The sequence below is a fragment of the Haemorhous mexicanus genome, chromosome 17, assembly GCF_027477595.1.
Source record: "Haemorhous mexicanus isolate bHaeMex1 chromosome 17, bHaeMex1.pri, whole genome shotgun sequence".
NCBI lineage: Eukaryota > Metazoa > Chordata > Aves > Passeriformes > Fringillidae > Haemorhous > Haemorhous mexicanus.
This window is the reverse complement of record NC_082357.1, coordinates 14,163,145-14,181,750: the sequence shown is the minus strand read 5'-3', so window position 1 is coordinate 14,181,750 and position 18,606 is coordinate 14,163,145. Positions and strand designations below refer to the sequence as shown.

General features: G+C 52.7%; 1 protein-coding gene across 2 annotated transcripts in view; it reads left to right on the top strand.

The window, feature by feature from the left end:
- PEMT (phosphatidylethanolamine N-methyltransferase) overlaps nt 1-13,405 on the top strand; it is a 41,687-nt gene extending 28,282 nt beyond the window's left edge. For both annotated transcript variants that reach the window (XM_059861255.1, XM_059861256.1), the window contains exons 4-8: nt 1,802-1,947; nt 6,417-6,528; nt 10,462-10,536; nt 11,331-11,391; nt 12,092-13,405. In XM_059861255.1, coding sequence (XP_059717238.1) covers nt 1,802-1,947; nt 6,417-6,528; nt 10,462-10,536; nt 11,331-11,385 — 388 coding nt within the window. In that variant the 3' untranslated portion in view covers nt 11,386-11,391; nt 12,092-13,405. The remainder of the gene's footprint in view (nt 1-1,801; nt 1,948-6,416; nt 6,529-10,461; nt 10,537-11,330; nt 11,392-12,091) is intronic.
- The last annotated feature ends 5,201 nt before the right edge of the window (nt 13,406-18,606 follow it).

Genomic DNA, 18,606 nt, shown 5'->3' with positions numbered 1-18,606 from the left:
CCAGGGGTGTCAGGGTGTGTTTTGAGTGCACAGCCAGGCCAGAATTCCTTGGGCAGAAAAGCACATCCCTTCAGGGGGATTGCTTTCCTCCCAAACCCAGGCGGTGCTGGTAGCAGGGACATGGATTTTTTGGCTTCCTCGTAGAGGAGACTTGTGTCATTTAAAAATAACCACCATGGAGATGATGCAAAGGGTGGTGCAGCTGCTGCTGCCTCAGGTGCAGCCAGATCTGCATCGTCCCCTCGGAAATGATTTTGAGCTAAGGCAGTGTGAGCCTGGTGAGCACAGGGAGCTCTGCTGGACACTGGAGGAGAGCCAGCCCTGGGGACTCTGCCTACATTGCCTGGGGCCACGCTGTTGTTCCTCTGTGTGTGCTTGGCTCCTGGGAAAAGGAATTTCCCTGTAATTTCCAGAGTGGAAATCACCCAGATGCTGTGGTTTTGCTCACTTCTGAGCATTTTACATTTATTCCGTGTTTTGTTTCCTTGCTCCAGACCAAACTAATGATTGAATGTCTTGTTCTGGGGTCCTAAAAACTCCTCAACAATAGAAAGCCTAGTGGGACCAAGCTCAAAGTGAACAAAGGATATCATCCAGATTCCTGAACCACAGAGTTTAAGCATTATCCTGGGCTTGCTTGGTGCATGAACTTGCCATGAAACCTTTGAAAGATGTGGTTCCAGCTGCCTGGCCTTCAGCCATGCAGGCAGGACTGTCTCTCTTGGCTTTTATTTGGGCAACAGGGAAAATCCAGAGGTTTGCAGGGCTTAGGGAAGATGGACACCAGGGAAAATAGCTATCCCAAGCCCTGCAGGTAGCACTATGGAAGCACTTTGCAGCTGAGGAGCCCGGGACTGTGGGCAGGAATAACTCTCCTGGCCCTGACAGACTGGTGGCCAGAGGCGCAGGAGAGCTGTTATTCCACTTGAAATTTTAGCCTCCAGGGTGCTCATTAAAAAAAGGCTCAAAGTTTCCTACTTCATGTGTCAACAACATGTGGAGAAACACTGTGTAGAGCTCTGTGGGTCTGTTACCTCCTCTGGGTTATTAATGGTGTTTTTTAATCCCAGCATTGTCTCTTTTGTCATCGCGCGTTCGTGCGGGAGCCGTGTGCCATGCTGAGCCTGCCAAGCCCTGCCCTGGGCAGAGCTCAGGGGGCTGGAGGGAGGGGTCACCATTATTCCAGTCATAAATGAGTATTTGGAAGGCCAGACCCAGAATGCCTGCCCCAGCCTGGGAGGGAGGAGCTGTGCTCACACTCCAGAGCTCCTCGTCTCTCGTATTTTCCTTTCGCTGTTCCAATCCTCCCCCTGACTGTCAGGCTCCAGCCGTGAATCACTCCTGGGCACGTGGCTAACACATGAATGCTGCAAAATATTTTGATGGAGGGGAACGGGGGTGGGAGCACGAGATAATCCAGCCAATTGTTCCCAAGCCTTCGAGTCCTGTGCCGAGGCATCGCAGCCTCCAGCGTTTGCAAGGGCGTCTGTCCCAGAGCTCTCAGTCAGGAGGAAAACTGGGATTTGGTGAATAAGGCAAAGCATTTGATATCACAAATCAGTGGGACTGGTATTTCCAGGTGTGAGCAAGGGTTGTGAGTAGAAATAGCTGCCCCAGGTCAAACCCTGGCTCCTCACAGTCTTCAGCTGATTGCTTCTCCCATTGGGAGGTTGAGTAGAAGAAAGGGATCTGAAGAGGGACCTCCTCAGCAGCTTCCCAAAGCTCCACATCTCCCAAGGAGACCTGAGTGATGTTAGTTATGAGTTGCTGCTTTTAACAGCCCTTGTTGTCTCCCCAACAGCTTCACAGAAGCCATGAGGAACCAGCCAAAGCTGGAGGGCTGGGACTGCCACTGGACCTACTACTCAGGCTTGGCCATCTCGGCTGTAGGGACCTTGTTTGTCATCTCCAGCTTCTTGGCACTGGGATTCACTGGGACGTTCCTAGGTAAGCACTGAAAATCCAACAGCTTTACCAGAAAGTGCATTTAATCCTTGCAGGGATCTCTTGCTAGGGCAGAGTCCTGCAGGACTTTCCTTGTCCTTGTTAGATTTGTCATTATGATACCAAAGCAGGACCCAACCCTGCTGTTACCACAGAGGGGATGGCACGGTGGTTTTATACAGCAAATCCCATCACCTCCAGCATCAAGGCTGGAGGTTTGGAGCACAGCTGCTCATCTGCCAGCCCACACACCCTCCAGAAAGGGACCCCAAATTCAAGACCTCACAAGTGGCACTGGCACAGCGTGTGTGAGCTGTCCAGCAGCCCTGCTCCAAGCACCCACCTGCTCATCACACGTGCTGAGGCAGGATGTTGTTTGCTCTCCCCTCTGCAATAAACCTGATGTTCGTTGACAGATCCTTTTATCTCCCACTTTATAGCAGAAGGCATTTTCCACTGTGCCTGCTTTCACATTTAGAGCGTAATTCTGTTAGCATTGTTGACTTTGAAAACATGCCAGTATGTGTGGAATTCATAAAAATAAAGTAGAGACAGGAACAATAAATATCCAAGGAAAGGGGCAGCTCCTGCTGGCTGAAATAATCACAGCCCCAGCTTTGACACCTCATTTAGGCTGTGCTTTTGCAAGTGCTTTACAAACCAAATTCAATTAGCTCCTGTGGCGTCGCTAGGAAGAAGAGAGGGATGTAATAAGCCTTCCTGGTTTCAAGTGGAGTTGCAAAGAAATGTGTTGAGTTGGCCAAAATCCTGCTTCCAGAAATAGAGCTCAGCACTCCTAAACATGTGCCCTCACCCTCTGTGTGCAGCCTCACTCCTGGCCCCCGTCACACCCCTGTCCCTCAGCTACTGGGCACCAGCATCCTCCAAAACCCCCAGCAGCCCCTGAAGTGATGTTGTGCCTGTGGAGACATGTCCAGAAAGGCCAGGCACAGGAGTACCCATCAGCAAGAGCTGCTTGAATGCTCCTGAAGTTCAGCCAGATCTGGAGTTGTTTACGTAAAGCCTGATTCATCCCACCAGGAGGATCCACTGGACTTGAACTGCTGGGAAAAAGCAAACAAGTGAGTCAGGCTCAGCGTAAGAGGTGAGAGGGCCCTGGCCCTCAGATCTGCATCCCCCGAGGCAGGGCAGAGATGGGTGCTAGGGGTCCATATAAAGGCAATTCAGCTCCATCCTCCCTGCCACCCCTGCCCTGGACTGACACAGCAAGGACCAGCTCTCTCTGCTAGCAGGGTGGGACAGGCACCAGGGCAGAGCTGAGTCAGGGTGGGGACGTGCCATGCATGCCAGTGCAGCCAGGCTGGCTCAGGACCTCTGCAGCACTGAGGCACAGCCCAGCTGGAGCCCCACAGAGGATCCATCCTTGCACTGGTAACAGCTTCTCCACTCCACACAAGCCCCACCAGTCCAAGTCAGCCAACTCTTAATGGAGAATATCCCTCAGCATGCTTTGTTGGCCAGCCAAGGGGAGGACAATGGGTCTGCAGGTCTCTGAGGATCTCACGTGGGATATTCTCTTGCTCAGGACTCTCAGGAGTGGTACTTCCCAGATCCATGCAGGATTTTAGTGCTGCCCTGGTGCTGCAGGAGGAACAAGGACTCCACATAGCAAAGGGCTGCACTGCTTTGGCAAGGAGGGGAGTTCAGCTTCTTCTCATTGTCAACATCTGAGCTCAAGAGAAGTTTTGAGAGAGCCTCTGACAGCAGGCACTTGAAAAATTACTGGAGCTGGATTTGACCCTTTGTGGGTTTTTCTACAGCAGTGACAGCTGAACCAGGCAGGGTACAGGGCTTCCTGTTGAATTCCTTCCTTACAGCACATTAGGCTTTGGAGCAGCTGCAGAACACTTTGTCTCTCTAGTGTGGGCTAAATGGTGCAGTGGGAGCTGTGTGAGTCACCCTTCTCCAGCAGCCTGGCTGTGCCACCCCATCTCCAGCACAGCAGCACCAGCTCCAGATGCTGTTTGCAGCAGCTGGATGTGGCCCCTCTCCCTGGCAGAGCCATCCCTGGTGCCCTGTCCCCATGCTGTGCCCTCACTGGGATTCAGGCATCACTTCAGCACCCTCCTTTTCTGCCCTGTTTCCCAAAAAGCACAGTGATGAGGGCTGGGCTTATCTCAAGGCTGAGGTTGTGGGGAGGCTGCTTTGCCTGTCTGAGCCCATCTGCCTCATACCCTCCTACCCCAGTGACATTTCTTCCAGCACTGACCAAGATTTCAAGTCAATCTGACTTTGCCAAAGTCTGTTGCTGGGCCTGGAGAAGCTGACAGCTCTCTGGGGTGAAGCAGAGGGGGTGCTGCAGCCCAGGTCAGGCTCCAGGCAGTCTGGGGGACCTTGCAGAGTGGCTTTTTGCTGCTGTGATCCCACCCTGAGCAGTGAGATGGCTGCACATTCCTCCAGCAAAAAACAGCTCCTTTTAGTGCCTCAGCTTGGCAAGGAGCTGATTCCTGATTTCCCTGATTTGAGGGCTCAGTGAAGGCACAGGAGATGCCCAAGGTGATGCTGTACAACACCACACACAGAGCTGTCCCTAAGCACCTCTCTGAACATAAACACATGGAAACCACCTCTCTGGTGGTCATGTTCATTGACCTGTGCAGGTTTAGAGGCAGAGATTACATTGGAAAAGCTCCTGGGGAGCTGCCTGTGTGCTCCTGCTCCTGGGGAGCCTGCCTGGAGGGTTGCACAGCCCCACCAGTGCTGGGCACAGATAAGCCCCTGCCAGCCCCACAGACCCAGGGCTTTGTGTGAACCTCCTCAGTGCCAGGGCCATATGGGGAATGAGGTGTTCAGCTCAAGGGCGAGGGTGGGCAGGGGATAATGAAGCATTTTGACACATAAGAAAGCACAGAAACGGGCTGTGGCAGGGGGTGATGTGTTCTTTCTACCAGAACAATCTCAGAGATGTATTGCCAAGTAACTATGAGAACATATAGTATGAATTCAAGGCAATTATCTCACTTAGTGGCCTGCAGTTAAAACCCAAAAGCATTGTGTAATTGGGCAGGGGCTGTTTATCCTCAGAAATAAATGTTTTAGCACCATGTGAGGTCAAAGAAATTACACTACGATCCAGGTAATAATAATAACCTTGAATAGTTTGCACTCCTGTAATGCCTTTCATCTGGATTTGTGAGCACTTTCTCACCATACATTAATCCTCACCACCCTCTGTGCTCTAAGAAAGACTGATGTTATGATCAGTGCACAATAGCACCTGGAGGGACAGAGGAGACTTGCCCAAGGTCAGGGAAGGGCTGGCAGCAAAGCTGGGAGCTCAGCCTGGGGGGTGGCTGAGGGACAGGCTGCTCCTCATGGATCAGTGCTTGTGCAGTGGACATGGAGCATGGATGGAGCAGAAGGGAATGCAGCTGGGCAGGGGTCTGGAGCACCAGGAGTAGCTGAAAGAGCTGGGAGGGGCTCAGCCTGGAGAAAAGGAGGTTCAGAGGGAACTTTTTGGCTCTCCACAAGTCCCTGACAGGAGGGTGCAGCCAGAGAGGGGTCAGGCTCTGCTCCCAGGGAACAGGGACAGGGCAAGAGGAAATGACCTCAGGTTGTACCAGGGGATGTTTACATTTGGTGTCAGGAAAAAATTCTTCACCAAAGGGGTTGTCAAGCCCTGGCACAGGGTGCCCAGGGCAGTGGAGGGATTTAAAAGTCATGTAGGTGTGGTGCTTTGTGGTCTCACTTGTAAGGCCAGCAGAATCAGAGATCTGCATCCTGGCCCTTTACCCCTCTGAAATGTTGCTCACAAGCTGCACATCTCCTTGTCATTTCTTTCCCAAGCTCCTTTCAGGAGGATGGAAGGATTACTCCAGGGTAGATGGGAAGCTGGTTGGATGCTGACAGTTCTGAAAGCTTTCCTCATTACAGGTGACAATCACCCATTATCATCATCATCATTGTGCCAATAACTGAGTGTTTTGTAGGCAGAGGTGCTATTTTCTGAAATTCTGAGAAATTCTCTGAACTATGAGATAAGGGTGACATTATGGATGAGGGCATTTGGTTGTGGTGGTCATGATGAAAACAGCTCCAAACACCATTTCACAGCCCTGGGTTTATTTTCACATTAAATGGATTTGATCCCATGCACTTGCCTCCTCGTGGAGTGGCATTTGACAGGCAATTTTACAAATGAAAAAACCAGAATTAACCAGTTGGGACCTCGAGAGCTGTGTCCTGATGAGGGACATGGCTGCCACAACCTCATTGCAATGCAGGAGCCTTCCTCGTGGGCAAAGAGCCATTCCTGGAAAAGCTGATAGACACAGAGAAAACAAACAGCTTTTTTGTTGCTGTTTCCTCAGCCTGGAAGTCAGTGCTGAAAGCCTTAGCTGTGTGTCCCTGCCAGGGGTGCCCTGTGGCACAGGGAGGGTGTCCGTGTGCCAAAGCCCCCCACGACTCCCAATTTCATGGAGCCTAACCAGAAGCTCTCTGCTTGCTCTTAGGTGATTACTTTGGCATCCTGATGGAGGAAAAAGTGACCAGCTTCCCCTTCAGCATCCTGGATAACCCCATGTACTGGGGCAGCACAGCCATCTACCTGGGCTGGTCCCTCATGTGAGTACATGCCCCTGCACACGCCTCTGCTTGTAGGGGCATGTGGGGTCTCTTGGCAGGGCAGCAGGTGCCAGGGTGCATTTAGGGCCAAAAAGACACTCTGATGGCAGAGAAAGTGCTGCCTGCCCTGACTTCTGGCTCCCTGGCTATTTTTGTGCGTGGAAAATCTTGTGCTGTCTCGAAACACTCGCAGCATTTGTTGTAGAAAAATAAATAGCGGCCAAGTGCTGGGAGAGAGGAGGCATCAGCAAATGCTCTGCAGTGAACAAGGTCCTTGGCAGGCTCTGCACGTGGAAAAATCAACATTCAGGGCCAAATTCATGCAGGGTGTCACTCTGCAGGGGCAGGGCACTGGTACTGGGGAGCAGTGTGACCCTGCAATTACTCTGAAAAAAGCAAAACAAGCCAAGCCACCCTTTCCCCCAGCCCATGGTGAAAACACTTCCGAAATGCTCCTTGTGTGCTCCAGCACAGCTTAATAGCCTGCTTAGGAGGAAATGAATAGGCTGTAATTTAGCAGCAAATGAGCAATATACTCTATTCAGTCTAACAAGTTTGATGTGGTTCTCATTTAATATCACATTTTATTTATTTGCCCAGGAAAAAAAAAAAAAAAAAAAAGCCCTGGCTGTGTTACTTCAGGAGCCCGTGGAGTGTTGCAGGCTGTTGTCACTGGGTATTTTACACTGGTGCTCCTGACTGTGACCACCTCTCCTCTGCTTGGGTGGGAAAAATGAAGTGCTTTACCACATTCTGGTCATTTTTTCAGCCATGTGTGCAGCCCCTGGTAATAAGTAAAGCTGATGGTTTCTCTCCTGTCTCCACTGAGCCTTGTTGCTGTTAGTTCTGCACTTGAATTCCCCCCAGGTGCTGTCAGGGCTGGCTGCATGAGGCTGCTTCCCTTCCTGGCAGAGCCATGGCACTGGATGAGGTTTAAATCCCAGGGAATGGTGCAGGATTTAAATGCCAAAGGGAGGCAGTGCTGTTGGCCACAGGGGCTGCAGCAGCACCCTGGAAATGTTTATGTTGCTATGGGGAGTGGGGCAGAGCTGGGGCAGGATGAGTCCCCCCACACCACACCACCACCCCCACAGCAGCACAGAAGTAGGAATTTGACCAGGAGGAATTATAAGGAGATCTTTATTTGTTTTAAAATCAGCATCAAACTACTTCCTAAAACCGTGGCAGAATCCACTGAAACCTCCTGAGCTGTTTCTGTCGCAGAATCCCTTCTTCACCCCTCTCCTTGTGCTCTTCCAGCACAGTTCTGGGCAGGAGCAGCTGCAGGCAGCTCAGGACAGCAGTGATTGCCTCCTTTTTCTCCTTAAAAGGCTGCCACCATTAAGGCCAGCCAGGCGTGACAAATAATTGCTGTGAACAAATTGCTGGAGCTGTGCAGAGTGGCACCAAGACACCACCCACCTGCCTGGGGGGAGCTCAGCACAACCCTTCTCACGGTGGTTTTTGGCTGTTTCTCTTCCCTGGGACCTCAGTTCATACAGTCACACAATCATTTAGGTTGGAAAAGAATTATAAGATCATCGAGTCCGAGCATTAACCCAGCACTGCCATGATCAGCACTAAAACATGTCCCCAAGTGCCACATTTACATGGCTTTTAGATCCCTCCAGGGATGGTGGCTCCACCACTGCCCTGGGTAGCCATGCCAGGGCTTGACAGCACTTCCAGGGAAGAAATTTTCCCATTATCCAACCTAAACCTCCTGTGGTGCACCTTGAGGCCATTTCCTCTTTTCCTGCTGCTTGTATCCCTGGCTTCACCCTTCTGCCAGGGAGCTGGAGAGAGTGAGAAGTTCCCCCTGAGCCTCCAGGCTGAGCCCACCCACCTCCCTCAGCTGCTCCTGGTGCTCCAGACCCATCCCCAGCTCTGTTCCCTTCTCTGGACACTCTCCACTGGCTGATATTTTTGGGGTCCACGCTTTCTCCTGAGCTCCCAGGGCTTTCAGAAGCTGTCAGGTGTCTGCCCTCAGTGACCACAGCTGATGTCCCATCCTGGTGGCAGCAGGAGGATGCTGGAGGAATCCTGCAGCTGTCTGATTCTGGCCAGACCTAAAACACAGAGCACATTTGTCCTCCCTGGGGGATGCATCACACTCCTTATCATGGCATCAGAACCCAAAGGATTGATCCATCCTCACCCATAAGGGATGAAAACACATCACATCAGCCTGTCCAGCCTTAAAAGCATCAAGTGGGGTGACAACCCAGCAGCAAGGCTGGGGACAGACAGATTTCCTACCCAAAAAAAAAGTCCTAGCAGGACAGCAAACCCTTCCTGACTGATTCATCGTTGCTGCTTCAATCAGATGTGGCCCAGTATGTAGGTCAGGCTCGTAAGAGGACAGGAACAGTTCACCCAAATGCTGCTCATCACCTGAGCTGAGCAGCCTCATTTCTCCTGCCAGACAAATGGAGCAGTCACTGTGTGGGGACAGCTTTGTGTGCCTCTGGTAGGGAAGTGTTCTAACTCACAGCAACAGGCTGTGTAAATCAGAGCTGGAGCTGCAGCCAAATGATGCAATTAGAGGTCTTGCTGTCAACAAACAATCATGTAAATTTGTTCTCTCTGATAGGAATCAAGAAGGAGACATGACTAAGCATGTAATAGCAGGGGCTTGGGAGAGAAGGAAATTGCCCGAAGCTTCCTAATGAGGGAAAAAGTTATTGCAGAATGAAAATGGTGAAAAAGTGGGGATTTGTGGGTGCCTCTCCAGGGACTGAGGAGGCTGGGTGGTACCTGAGAGTGGCTCCAGTGTGAGGTTAAGGTAGTTCAGTCTCTCTCTGCAGGTGTGTTTTCCCAGCAGCACAAGTCACCTTGCACCAGGCTTGTGGGATGTTTATCCTCATAAAATCACAGAATGGTTTGGGTTGGAAGAAACTTTAAAGCTTATCTTAATTGCCCCCCTTAATTAGGACACTGGTGATTGGCTTTAACTGCTGGGGGCAGCTCTGAGAGGGGTGAGAGCTGGCTGTCAGCAAATAAAGTATTTAGCTGGTCCTTGGTGGGGAAATGTGCAAGGCCAGGCTGGACAGGGTTTGGAGCAGGCTGGGATTGTGGAAGGTGTCCCTGCCCATGGCAGGGGTGGGATGAGATGGGGTTTGAGTGAGATCCCTCCCAGTCAAAGCCATTCTGTGATTATGATTCTATGACATCTCTCTTCAGAGCAGGAGGTGATGAGGATTTTTGGTCCCCAAGCTGTGGCCTCTGCTAAAAGGAGCAGCCATGTCCATTGTGTCCTCAGTTCTTGGTCATCTCTCCCCATAACCAGAGTGAGGCATCAGTGCCCCGTGCTGGGCCTGGTGACATCTGGCTGGAGGACACCTTCCTGAAACACCTTGAAATGGGTTTAAAAGTGAACCAAGCCCCCAGCACCCAGCCCCAGTGCAGCACCCACCCCAGCACCCTTCCCAGGGCAGGAATGGACCTTCCCATCCCTTCCCATCCCTTCCCATCCCCATCCCTGCACTGGCTGAACCACCACGTGCGTGTGATGCCATGCACTGCTCTGGCTGCCTGGTGTCCCTGTGCCCTGGGTGGCCCACCTTTTTGGGACATCAGGCATGTCCCTCAGAGCATGGGCTGGGAGCTGCAGCCATGTGTCAGCAGCTGCTCAGCCCTTAAACACCCCCATAATCTCAGGATTTAGCATCAAAGCAGGAGCTCTCACAGCAGAGACGTGCAGGGATCAGACTTAAAAGAAGTCGCTGAAGTAGGCTGGGGAAGAGCCTTTGCCAAGTAACATCTGTCTAAGACAGTTAACATTAAGCACAAAAAAAACCCCAACCCTTTTGTTTGCTTCTGTTTAATGAGGAGTGAGAGCTCTCTGCAGCCCAGTGTCTCATTTCACTTTCTCAACCAGGTCTTGCATAAGCCCATGTACTTACCTGATCTTTCCCTTCTCTTTCAAAACAGGCACGCCAGCCCAGCTGGCCTTTTGCTGACAGCTGTAGTGGCAATTTCCTACACAATTGCTGTGCTGTACGAGGGGTGAGTAGCTGTGCACAACTGGAGAGCTTCTAATTATTTCTACCAGCTTAAACTCTCGAGGTTTCAGAGAACTGCACAAGTAGAGATGGTTTTTTTTGGTTTTTTTTTTTTTCCCAATTAATTCAGTAGGGGAGAAGGAAAACAGAGGATTTTTTTTCAATTGTTTTGATAATGGGCAGATTGCACTCTGAAGCTATTTGCTGAGTTCTAGGAACATTTGTGTGGGTTTTTTTATTTTTATCAAAATTAGGTCTTTTTTCCTTTTGGATGCCAGATTCTGTGTATAGAAGAACAATAAGGAAGGCAGTGAGAGGACTCATTGTGTCTTCACAAGAGCCCCCTACAAGAAGCACTTGCATTTTGTAGTTCCTTGGATAGGCTTCTCTGCTGTTTTGCACTACAATAGCCCAGCCAGCAGCACAGGATGGAGCAGCACAAAATAACTCCCAGAAGCAGCAGTGGTACTTCAGCAGTGAAAGGTCTTTTGTATTTGCAAGGGAGAAGGAGATGCAGAGAGCCATGGTCTGCCTGAGGGGAGTCTGGGTGTGTGCTGAGCCTTGTCCTGCTTGGCACAGGGATGGTTCCTATAGCTGCTCCACAATCCAGAGAGGCTGAAACCAGGATTGCCACAGCACAGGAAGAGTCAGGCTGTGCCAACCCGTGAAGGACAAATTTTGTAGGCTCAAAGGTGAGCACTCAGTAGCCTTGATTTTAATTCTTCCTCCCTTCTTTTGCCCCTCTCTTCTGTCTCTGCCCCCCCCTGTCTCCCCAAATTCCCATCCTGCCAACTCCAGGCCTTTCACAGAGGAAATCTATCGGAGGAAGCAGAAGGGAGTGAAGAGCAAGTAGCCCCAGGTACGTTTGCTGATGGGAGCATTTCAGGGCTGCTTTGCTGGGCTCCCCCACCAAGGAGCCCCCCAGGCCAGCCCTGCCTTCCCTGGCTCCTCCAGAGCCCTTCCCACACTTCTCAAAGCGTTGGAGCTTCAAGCCTGTGCAGAATCCCAGGCAGAGATGTTTTTCACAGCAGCAGTTGTGTCTGCCTCTTGGCACCCGACAGCAGCCCCCAAATTGTTTTGATTATACACTTGAGAATCAGTGCGAGGGAAAATTGCTGGGAGGCTTTGAGGCTCCAGGCTTAATCTGAATCAGGCAGAAAAATACAACTATTGGCCATGGCAGGTGCTCCAGAGAGTGGCAGGGATGGTGTGACAGGGCGTGTGTGCCTGCTCATCCCTCAGGGAAATCAGGCCTCCCTGCTCCAGATGCTCCTTGCCTGAGCCAGGAACATTTCTGCCAGTGGGTTCACCCTAAAACCTCAGCCCAGGCTTGTTTGGGGTGCCAAAAGCTTCTCCAACAGCACAAGCTTCTGGCCAGGCTCCTTTCCTGGGGGTTTGTTGCCACCTTGGAGCCCCCAGTGCATTTGCCTGCTGGGTTTTGGAGAGCTGGGACAATCCCACTGCACTGCTGAGGTTCTGGCAGCACTGTGCTGCTGTGACAGGGCTGCTGTGGCACCAGTGAGGGCCCCAATGGACTCTTGTTCCTTTGCCTTTTGCAGGGCACTCTCTGGGGTACCTCGTGCCTCTCGGTCCCCACACTGTCTGATTTGCCCATTTTCCTACTGAGATGTATCCTACTAATTAACCCAGCAACCCTTAATGAGCCAGCTGAGCTCCCTGCAGCACTGGAAGCGACCAGAGGAACAGCCTGAGCATGGTGGCAGCTCCTGATGCTCTCCCAGGAGTTCCACAGTGTGGGACCTCCCCACCTCTTCTCCCACCCTGATTACTGGAGATCTGCAGGCAAGAAGGAATTCCCTTTGGACTGGAGGGAAAGCAGATTAATGATGGAAACACCAGGGGCCTCTCCTAAGTGAGCTCTGAGCAAATGGAAGCCCCAGGTCCAGCTGGTCCTGAAGATCATCTGAAGGTGCAGCCTGAGAGCCACGAGATGCAGACAAAGCTCAGGAGCCCCTGAGGATTCAGACACAGGTGGGGAAGGAACAGGGGAAACTGCTGTGAGCTCAACAACAGCAAAACCTGCTGCAAACCCAAAAAAAAAACCCTTCTTTTTTGGGGAAAGGAACCTCCCCATCCAGGGCTGCAGTTTCCCACCCGTGCAGAGCCCTGCAGCATCTCCACACTATTACAAAGGCTCTGAGAGAAGTGACTGAAAAGCACAGGAATGTGAATGTATGACCTAAAGCACAGCCCAGGGGCATGCAGGGATGCCAGCTGTCCTGGGGGAAAGCCCCAGCATGGAGAGGACCCAGGGGAAGAGTCAATCCCTGTCTACCCTTCACAGATATCCCACCCAGGCCATGGTGATGCCCCAGCCCCTCCTTTTCCCTGGGTCCACAGGAGGGTCCTGCTGCCTTTCCCACCACCCAGTGCCTTCCAGCTGTTGTCCACGGTCTTGCAGGGGCAGTGGAGGGAGGGAGGGAAGAGAGGGCAAGGTTTCTTTCTGCCTTCCACACCGTGCAGCAGCCAGGTATGGATGTGCCCCTCCACCCCTGCCACCAGCCAGTCCCAAAACTGTCCAGTGCTGAATCCTGCCTTGAACAGAAAGATTCCAGAGGTGATGCTCCAGCCCCAGGCTCTGTTTCCACAGATCCCCAGAACAGTTTGAGAAATAACCTGTAAATGACCAAAGGAGCAGGTGCTGGAGAAGGGAGCTGTGCTGCTGCCGGCTCCTGTGCGGGCACTGGAATGTGGCACCACATCTCAGCACCACTGTCCCCTCCTCAGAGGGTCCTTCCTGTTCTCAGTGTCACCTCCATGAAACGGTTCCATTTCCTTTTGCTTTTCCACGTTGTAATTAACTCACCCTGCAGGCATTGCTCAGCAGAATTAAAAGTGTTGGTCTCTTTTCAGTCCGGCCTCCATTTCCTCCGGAAGGGCTCACAAATGCTGTGTTTGTGTTTCATCACTTCAGAACCATTACACATAGATTTATTTTTTTATTGCCATCTCAACCACCTTCCTCTCAAAGATTTGGGCATAGTATTTTATTTTTAGATAAGTTTCCACATTCCCTTCACAGCTGATGTTTGTAGAGGGAGGCAAAACCGGCCCAGTACCCATAGCAACCATTGAGGAGAGGATACATTGCATTATTCAGACAATTTATCTCAGAGTTGCCAGTCCTGGCTCAAAGTCTCTGATGTCAATAAACTTGGATTTGTTGATAAGTGAAATCAGTATTTGCTGAAGAAGCACGTGCTCATACGGGAAGAATTACTCCTAATGAGAGCACGGCGAGGGCTGCATTTGTGCTGTCTCATTCCCAGCCTGGGGACCACGTGTGCCTTTCCCAGTCCCTTCTGCAAGGCCAGAGGGGACCCCAGTTGTACCATTCCCCTCCCCAGCCAATATCAGCCTCCTGAAACGTGTGTCTGTCACCATAAACCCCAGTGGTGGAGCTGCTTCCCGTGCCATGCCCACAGCCCCCAGGAGCACAGGGATTTGGTGCTGGGATGGCTGCACAGGCTCCTTCCCCCTCCATCTGCCATTTCCAGCACAAGGGTTTTTTGGGGGGCTGTGCCAGACACATCCCTGGTTTTATCAGCTCTTCCAGCACGGATTAAAGGTCTCTGCTTTCACACAACTGGTTCTGGCTGCCATGAAGTTGGAGCTTGATGTTTTAGAGGCACCTGCTCTGTTCCCTGAAGAGGGAAGGTGAGGAGCTGGAAGTTGATGTTCCAGCCCATCTCATGGGGTCTGAGCCCACCTTTCTCCCTGGGGCAGGGGGTGGCCTTGGCCAGGACCAGTCCCAGGAGTTGCTGTGCTGCTCCCTGGGGCTGCAGGGATGGAAGCACAGAGTCACCATTATTTGTGTTGTTTTATGTTATTTAACAACAAGGAATATGGGGACTCTCCTTGCTTGTAAGGAAAAAAAAAAGTGATTTCTCTCCAATTGCCTAATATTTCCAAGAACTGGAGATTGCACCAGGGAGGGGGTGAAACCTTCAGGCTGAGCACGAAGTGCTGGTGGTGTCACAGCTCTCTCCCCTCTTCCTGGCTGCAGCTGGGACACATCCTGCATGGATGCAGGGGTGCATCTCGTGGCCAGGGTCAGAAGGTGAGTCCTGCTGCTTCCAGAGGACAGACCTGCACTGTGGGACCCCCAGGAGCAGCTGGATGCAGCCCCAACTCTGCAGCAGCACAAGCAGGAGCATCCAGCTCTGCAGAGACATCAAGGACGAAATGGGGTCCCTGGAAATGGGGTCATGGGGCCATTTTTGTGCCTTCATGCCTTCAAAAGCCAGGATGGGGCTTTCTGGGCCCACTGGAGCTTGGCAGGGAGATGGTTTGCAGCCTTGGGAATTGCTTCACGTGATGCTGTGTGCTGATGCCACAGATAACACTTCCTTTGAAGTTTGGGATATTTCTCCAGAGCAAACACCGGGAGAGGAGAAACTAGTTAAATCTCAACTCCTACCTGGCAGGGACAGCTGGGTCACCCAGGTCACTGCTGTGTGCTGCCTCAGCTCACCCCATCCCACCAGGCAACCTCTGTGCCCACCCTGATGGAGGTTTTCTATGCTGTGGTTGTTTCCATGGCTCCCCCACACACATCTCCCTCCCATGGAAGTGCACCTGGCAATTCCTTGGGATGAGAGGATCATTTGTACCATAAACACCCCAGGAACAGGGATGTGAGCCCAGCTCCACAGGATGCTTCATGCAGGAACACTTTGGGAGGTGGAGGCTGCACCCTGCAGTCCTTTCCCTGGTGGTGGTGACATCCAGGAGCAGGGACACATTCCCAAAGGCCATTCTCTCTCTTGTGACCGCCTGTAACCCCATGTTTGCTCTGCCCAGGGAAGCTGCTCTGCCCTGCCCCAGGGGAGGGACAGCCATCAGCCCTTATGTGGCAAACAAACACAGAATAAACACTGTGGCAGACAAACAGAGAATAAACACGTGGTGCAGTCAGGGTGGCACGTGTGGCACTGGCAGCACCGGGAATTTGCCATTCCCACCCCGCTCCTGCTTGCTGAGTCTGCACCTTGGCTGGTTGGGAAGGTGGCAAGAAATGAGGGGCTCAGGGCTCTGCTCAGGGCTCCCAAATCCATCCCAGCACTGAGGCAGAACCTTGGCTTATTTGCCAGTGGTTGGGATTTGATGTAAAAGCCAAGATGAACTTTAAGGTTTGGGGGCAGTTTGGGCACTGCTTTATTGGGGATCCCTTAATCCTGATGAGCTGGAGAGGGGACACGACAGAATTTATCTTTGCAGGGGAATAAACCAGCCTGTTCTATCCCTGCTGTGTTGGGAAAACAATCTGGACTTTAATTGCTCACAAAGCAATGGGGAGAATGCCCTGGTGGGAAACTATTGCCATGTGGGAAACCCCAGTGCTGGAGCCAAGCAAATGCCATGGGCAGGATGAGCATCCCGGGCTGGAGCCATGGGCAGGATGGGCATCCCGGGCTGGAGCCATGGGCAGGATGGGCATCCCGGGCTGGAGCCATGGGCAGGATGGGCATCCCGGGGCTGAGCTGCCTGGGCTCTGCTGGCAGCTCCATGCTCAGGGATCTGGGATACAGGCAGTTCCCAGCTCATTGGTGTCCAGGGAGAGCTTTGAAATTTCCCCCAGTGCTGGAGAGCAGCAGCAGCAGCAGCAGCAGCAGCAGCATCCCAAGGCCACTGTCCCCCTGCCCCAGGCATCAGGACAGGGTGGAGGAGGCTCCATCCATCCAGCCCAGCCCATTTCCACCCTCACTCCGGGGGCCCTTACGCACGGAGCTCCTGCCATGAGGCAGAGGACAAGTGACCAGGGCTGTTTTCTTTAATTTTCACTCTCAAAAGCCGCCCGAGACAGCCCGGTGAGCCGGATCCTCCTTGGATCCTGTTTCAAAGGAGAAGAATGGCAGGAATGTGCTGCTTTTTCCATGCTGCATTTTCGTCGGGAGGAACTGTTTATGGAGCACAGCTCCTTTCCCAGCCAGGGGAGCAGGAGGGCTCGGAGCCCCCAGAGTCCTGGCAAGATGTCAGGGCCAGGCTCTGCCTCGAGGGAGCCTTGAGGGTCCTGGATTTGCTCAACTCCCCCAAATCCCAACCTCTCCACCCCTGTGCAGCCCCTCCATCCCTCAGGAGCAGATGTGGGACTGACAGGAAACATCTCCAGGCAGGGAGGCCTCAGCTCTGCTGCCCCTCCCTCGGCCAGCTCCTGCCTGGCACTGCCCTCCCAGCTCCTGCCTCCTCCTGGGCTTTCATTTCTGTCCTGCCAGCCCTGCCAACCATCTCTATTTCAATGGGAACCTTCCTGAAGCCCACAGCAATGCCTCCCCTGGGGTCACCAAGCCCTCCTCTCCCCTGTGCCTTGTATCCCAAGCCCAGCTGGTGCCTGTCTCTGGTCACAGGTGACTTTCCCTCTAATCCCAGAGAAGCTGAAGGAAACTCTGCTCTTTGGAAGGCAGCAGAAGGTGCTGGAGTCTGGGGACATGTCCAGGACATGGAGACACCTTTGCTCATGCTGGCAGGATGCTGCATGACCTGTGGGCAAGAGGATGGGGTGAAAGGAGGTGGAAGCTGGGAGCAGGGGATTTCCAGGGTGCTCCTGGCTCGGAGCTGCACCATGCTGAGCACAGGGACGGTGTCTCAAGGGACCTCTTGCCACTCCTTGCCTGGATAACTCCAGGAACTGGGGATTTGAGACATCTCAGGCTTTCAGATTCTCTGTTAATCAAATCCCAAGTGCTAAAAGGAATCAAGAGACATGAAAAGTGTTGCTAAAGAAGCAGGGGGTGGGGGAGGGAAACAAATAAAGCCACCCCCCAGTCCCCAGAGAGGAAGCTGCTTCTGCATCATATCTCATCTGGGAAAAATTATATTTTGGGAATTACGTGCTTCTTCTGAAAAGCCTTAAAGAGATTTAATAAAATGAGACAAGCTAATAATATAGGGAATGAATAGCAACCCTGGATTCTGCATCTTGATTTAATCAGATGCTTTTCTTCGGGGGGACAAGCAAGAACTATGGCTAAAGCCTCCCTTCCCTTCCCTCCCCAGCTGCTCCCCTCTTCCTCTGGCCATTCACTCCTCTCCCACCCCGGGGGAGCAGCCAGGGCAGGATTTGGGGTCCCACAAGTCCCTGCTGCTCACCAGCAGCTGCTGGGAAATGTGCAGCCCACACTGGTTCTTTGGGAGCAGGGGAAGGAGCTGGACACCAGCTCGCTGTACAGCCCCCAGGGAGAGGGGCCCTGTCCAAAGGACAGTCCTGGGGGAGAAAAGCAGGAACTGGGGAGCCAGGAGAGCTGGGCTGGGCTCCATGTGCTTGGTTCTCCAGAGCCTGGGAATGCTGTGTGCTGCTGCAGTGGGGATGACTGGTGGGACGTGAAGCATCTGATCAGCAGCTCATGTGGGATGTGCCCCTCTCCGTGCCTGGGACAGCTGCAGGCTCTGCATGTGCCAGGTGGGAAGGACACAAATGGCTCTTCCAGTCCTGTTCCACTGCTCAGGACCCGGCCGTGAACCGAGGCCAGCCCAGCCCCGGGGGGATGATCCTTCCCAGCTCCGCAGCACACTCAGAAACCAAGCTCATGTTCTGATGTAATTGTCCTTTCCGAGTATCCCCTGCTCGCCTGTCCCTGTGCTGGGCACCCCAGTGCTGCTCCTGCTTCCTGGAACATTTTGCTTCCTACATTTCTGCCGTGGTGCTGCTGCTGGGAGCTCTGTTTTGCTGCTGCACAGTTCGTCCAAGGCAGGCCCTGGGGAGCTGCGTGTTCTGTCGCCGGGATGTTTGTGTGACTTTCGTGGAATTTCCTTTCCTCAGCCACTTGCTCACGGACACAGGGTGGGTTTTGCTGGTTGGCAGGTGGCTGGTAAACCGAGGAGAGTGAAAATAGGGAAGGAAATAGCAAGAGAACAAGGATTGATCCGTGCTGGAGGTGATTCCATTAAAGGTGTCGCTGGGGTTCGTGCAGAGCATCCTGCCTGTGGCTCTGGCTGTGCTGAGCTGCTGCATCAAAGAGATTCTACCTTCAAAAACCAGGCAAGGAGCAAAACATCCCACAAATAGCAGGGACAAACTCTGGCAGCCGTGGGGGAAATGCCCTTTTCCCTGCCT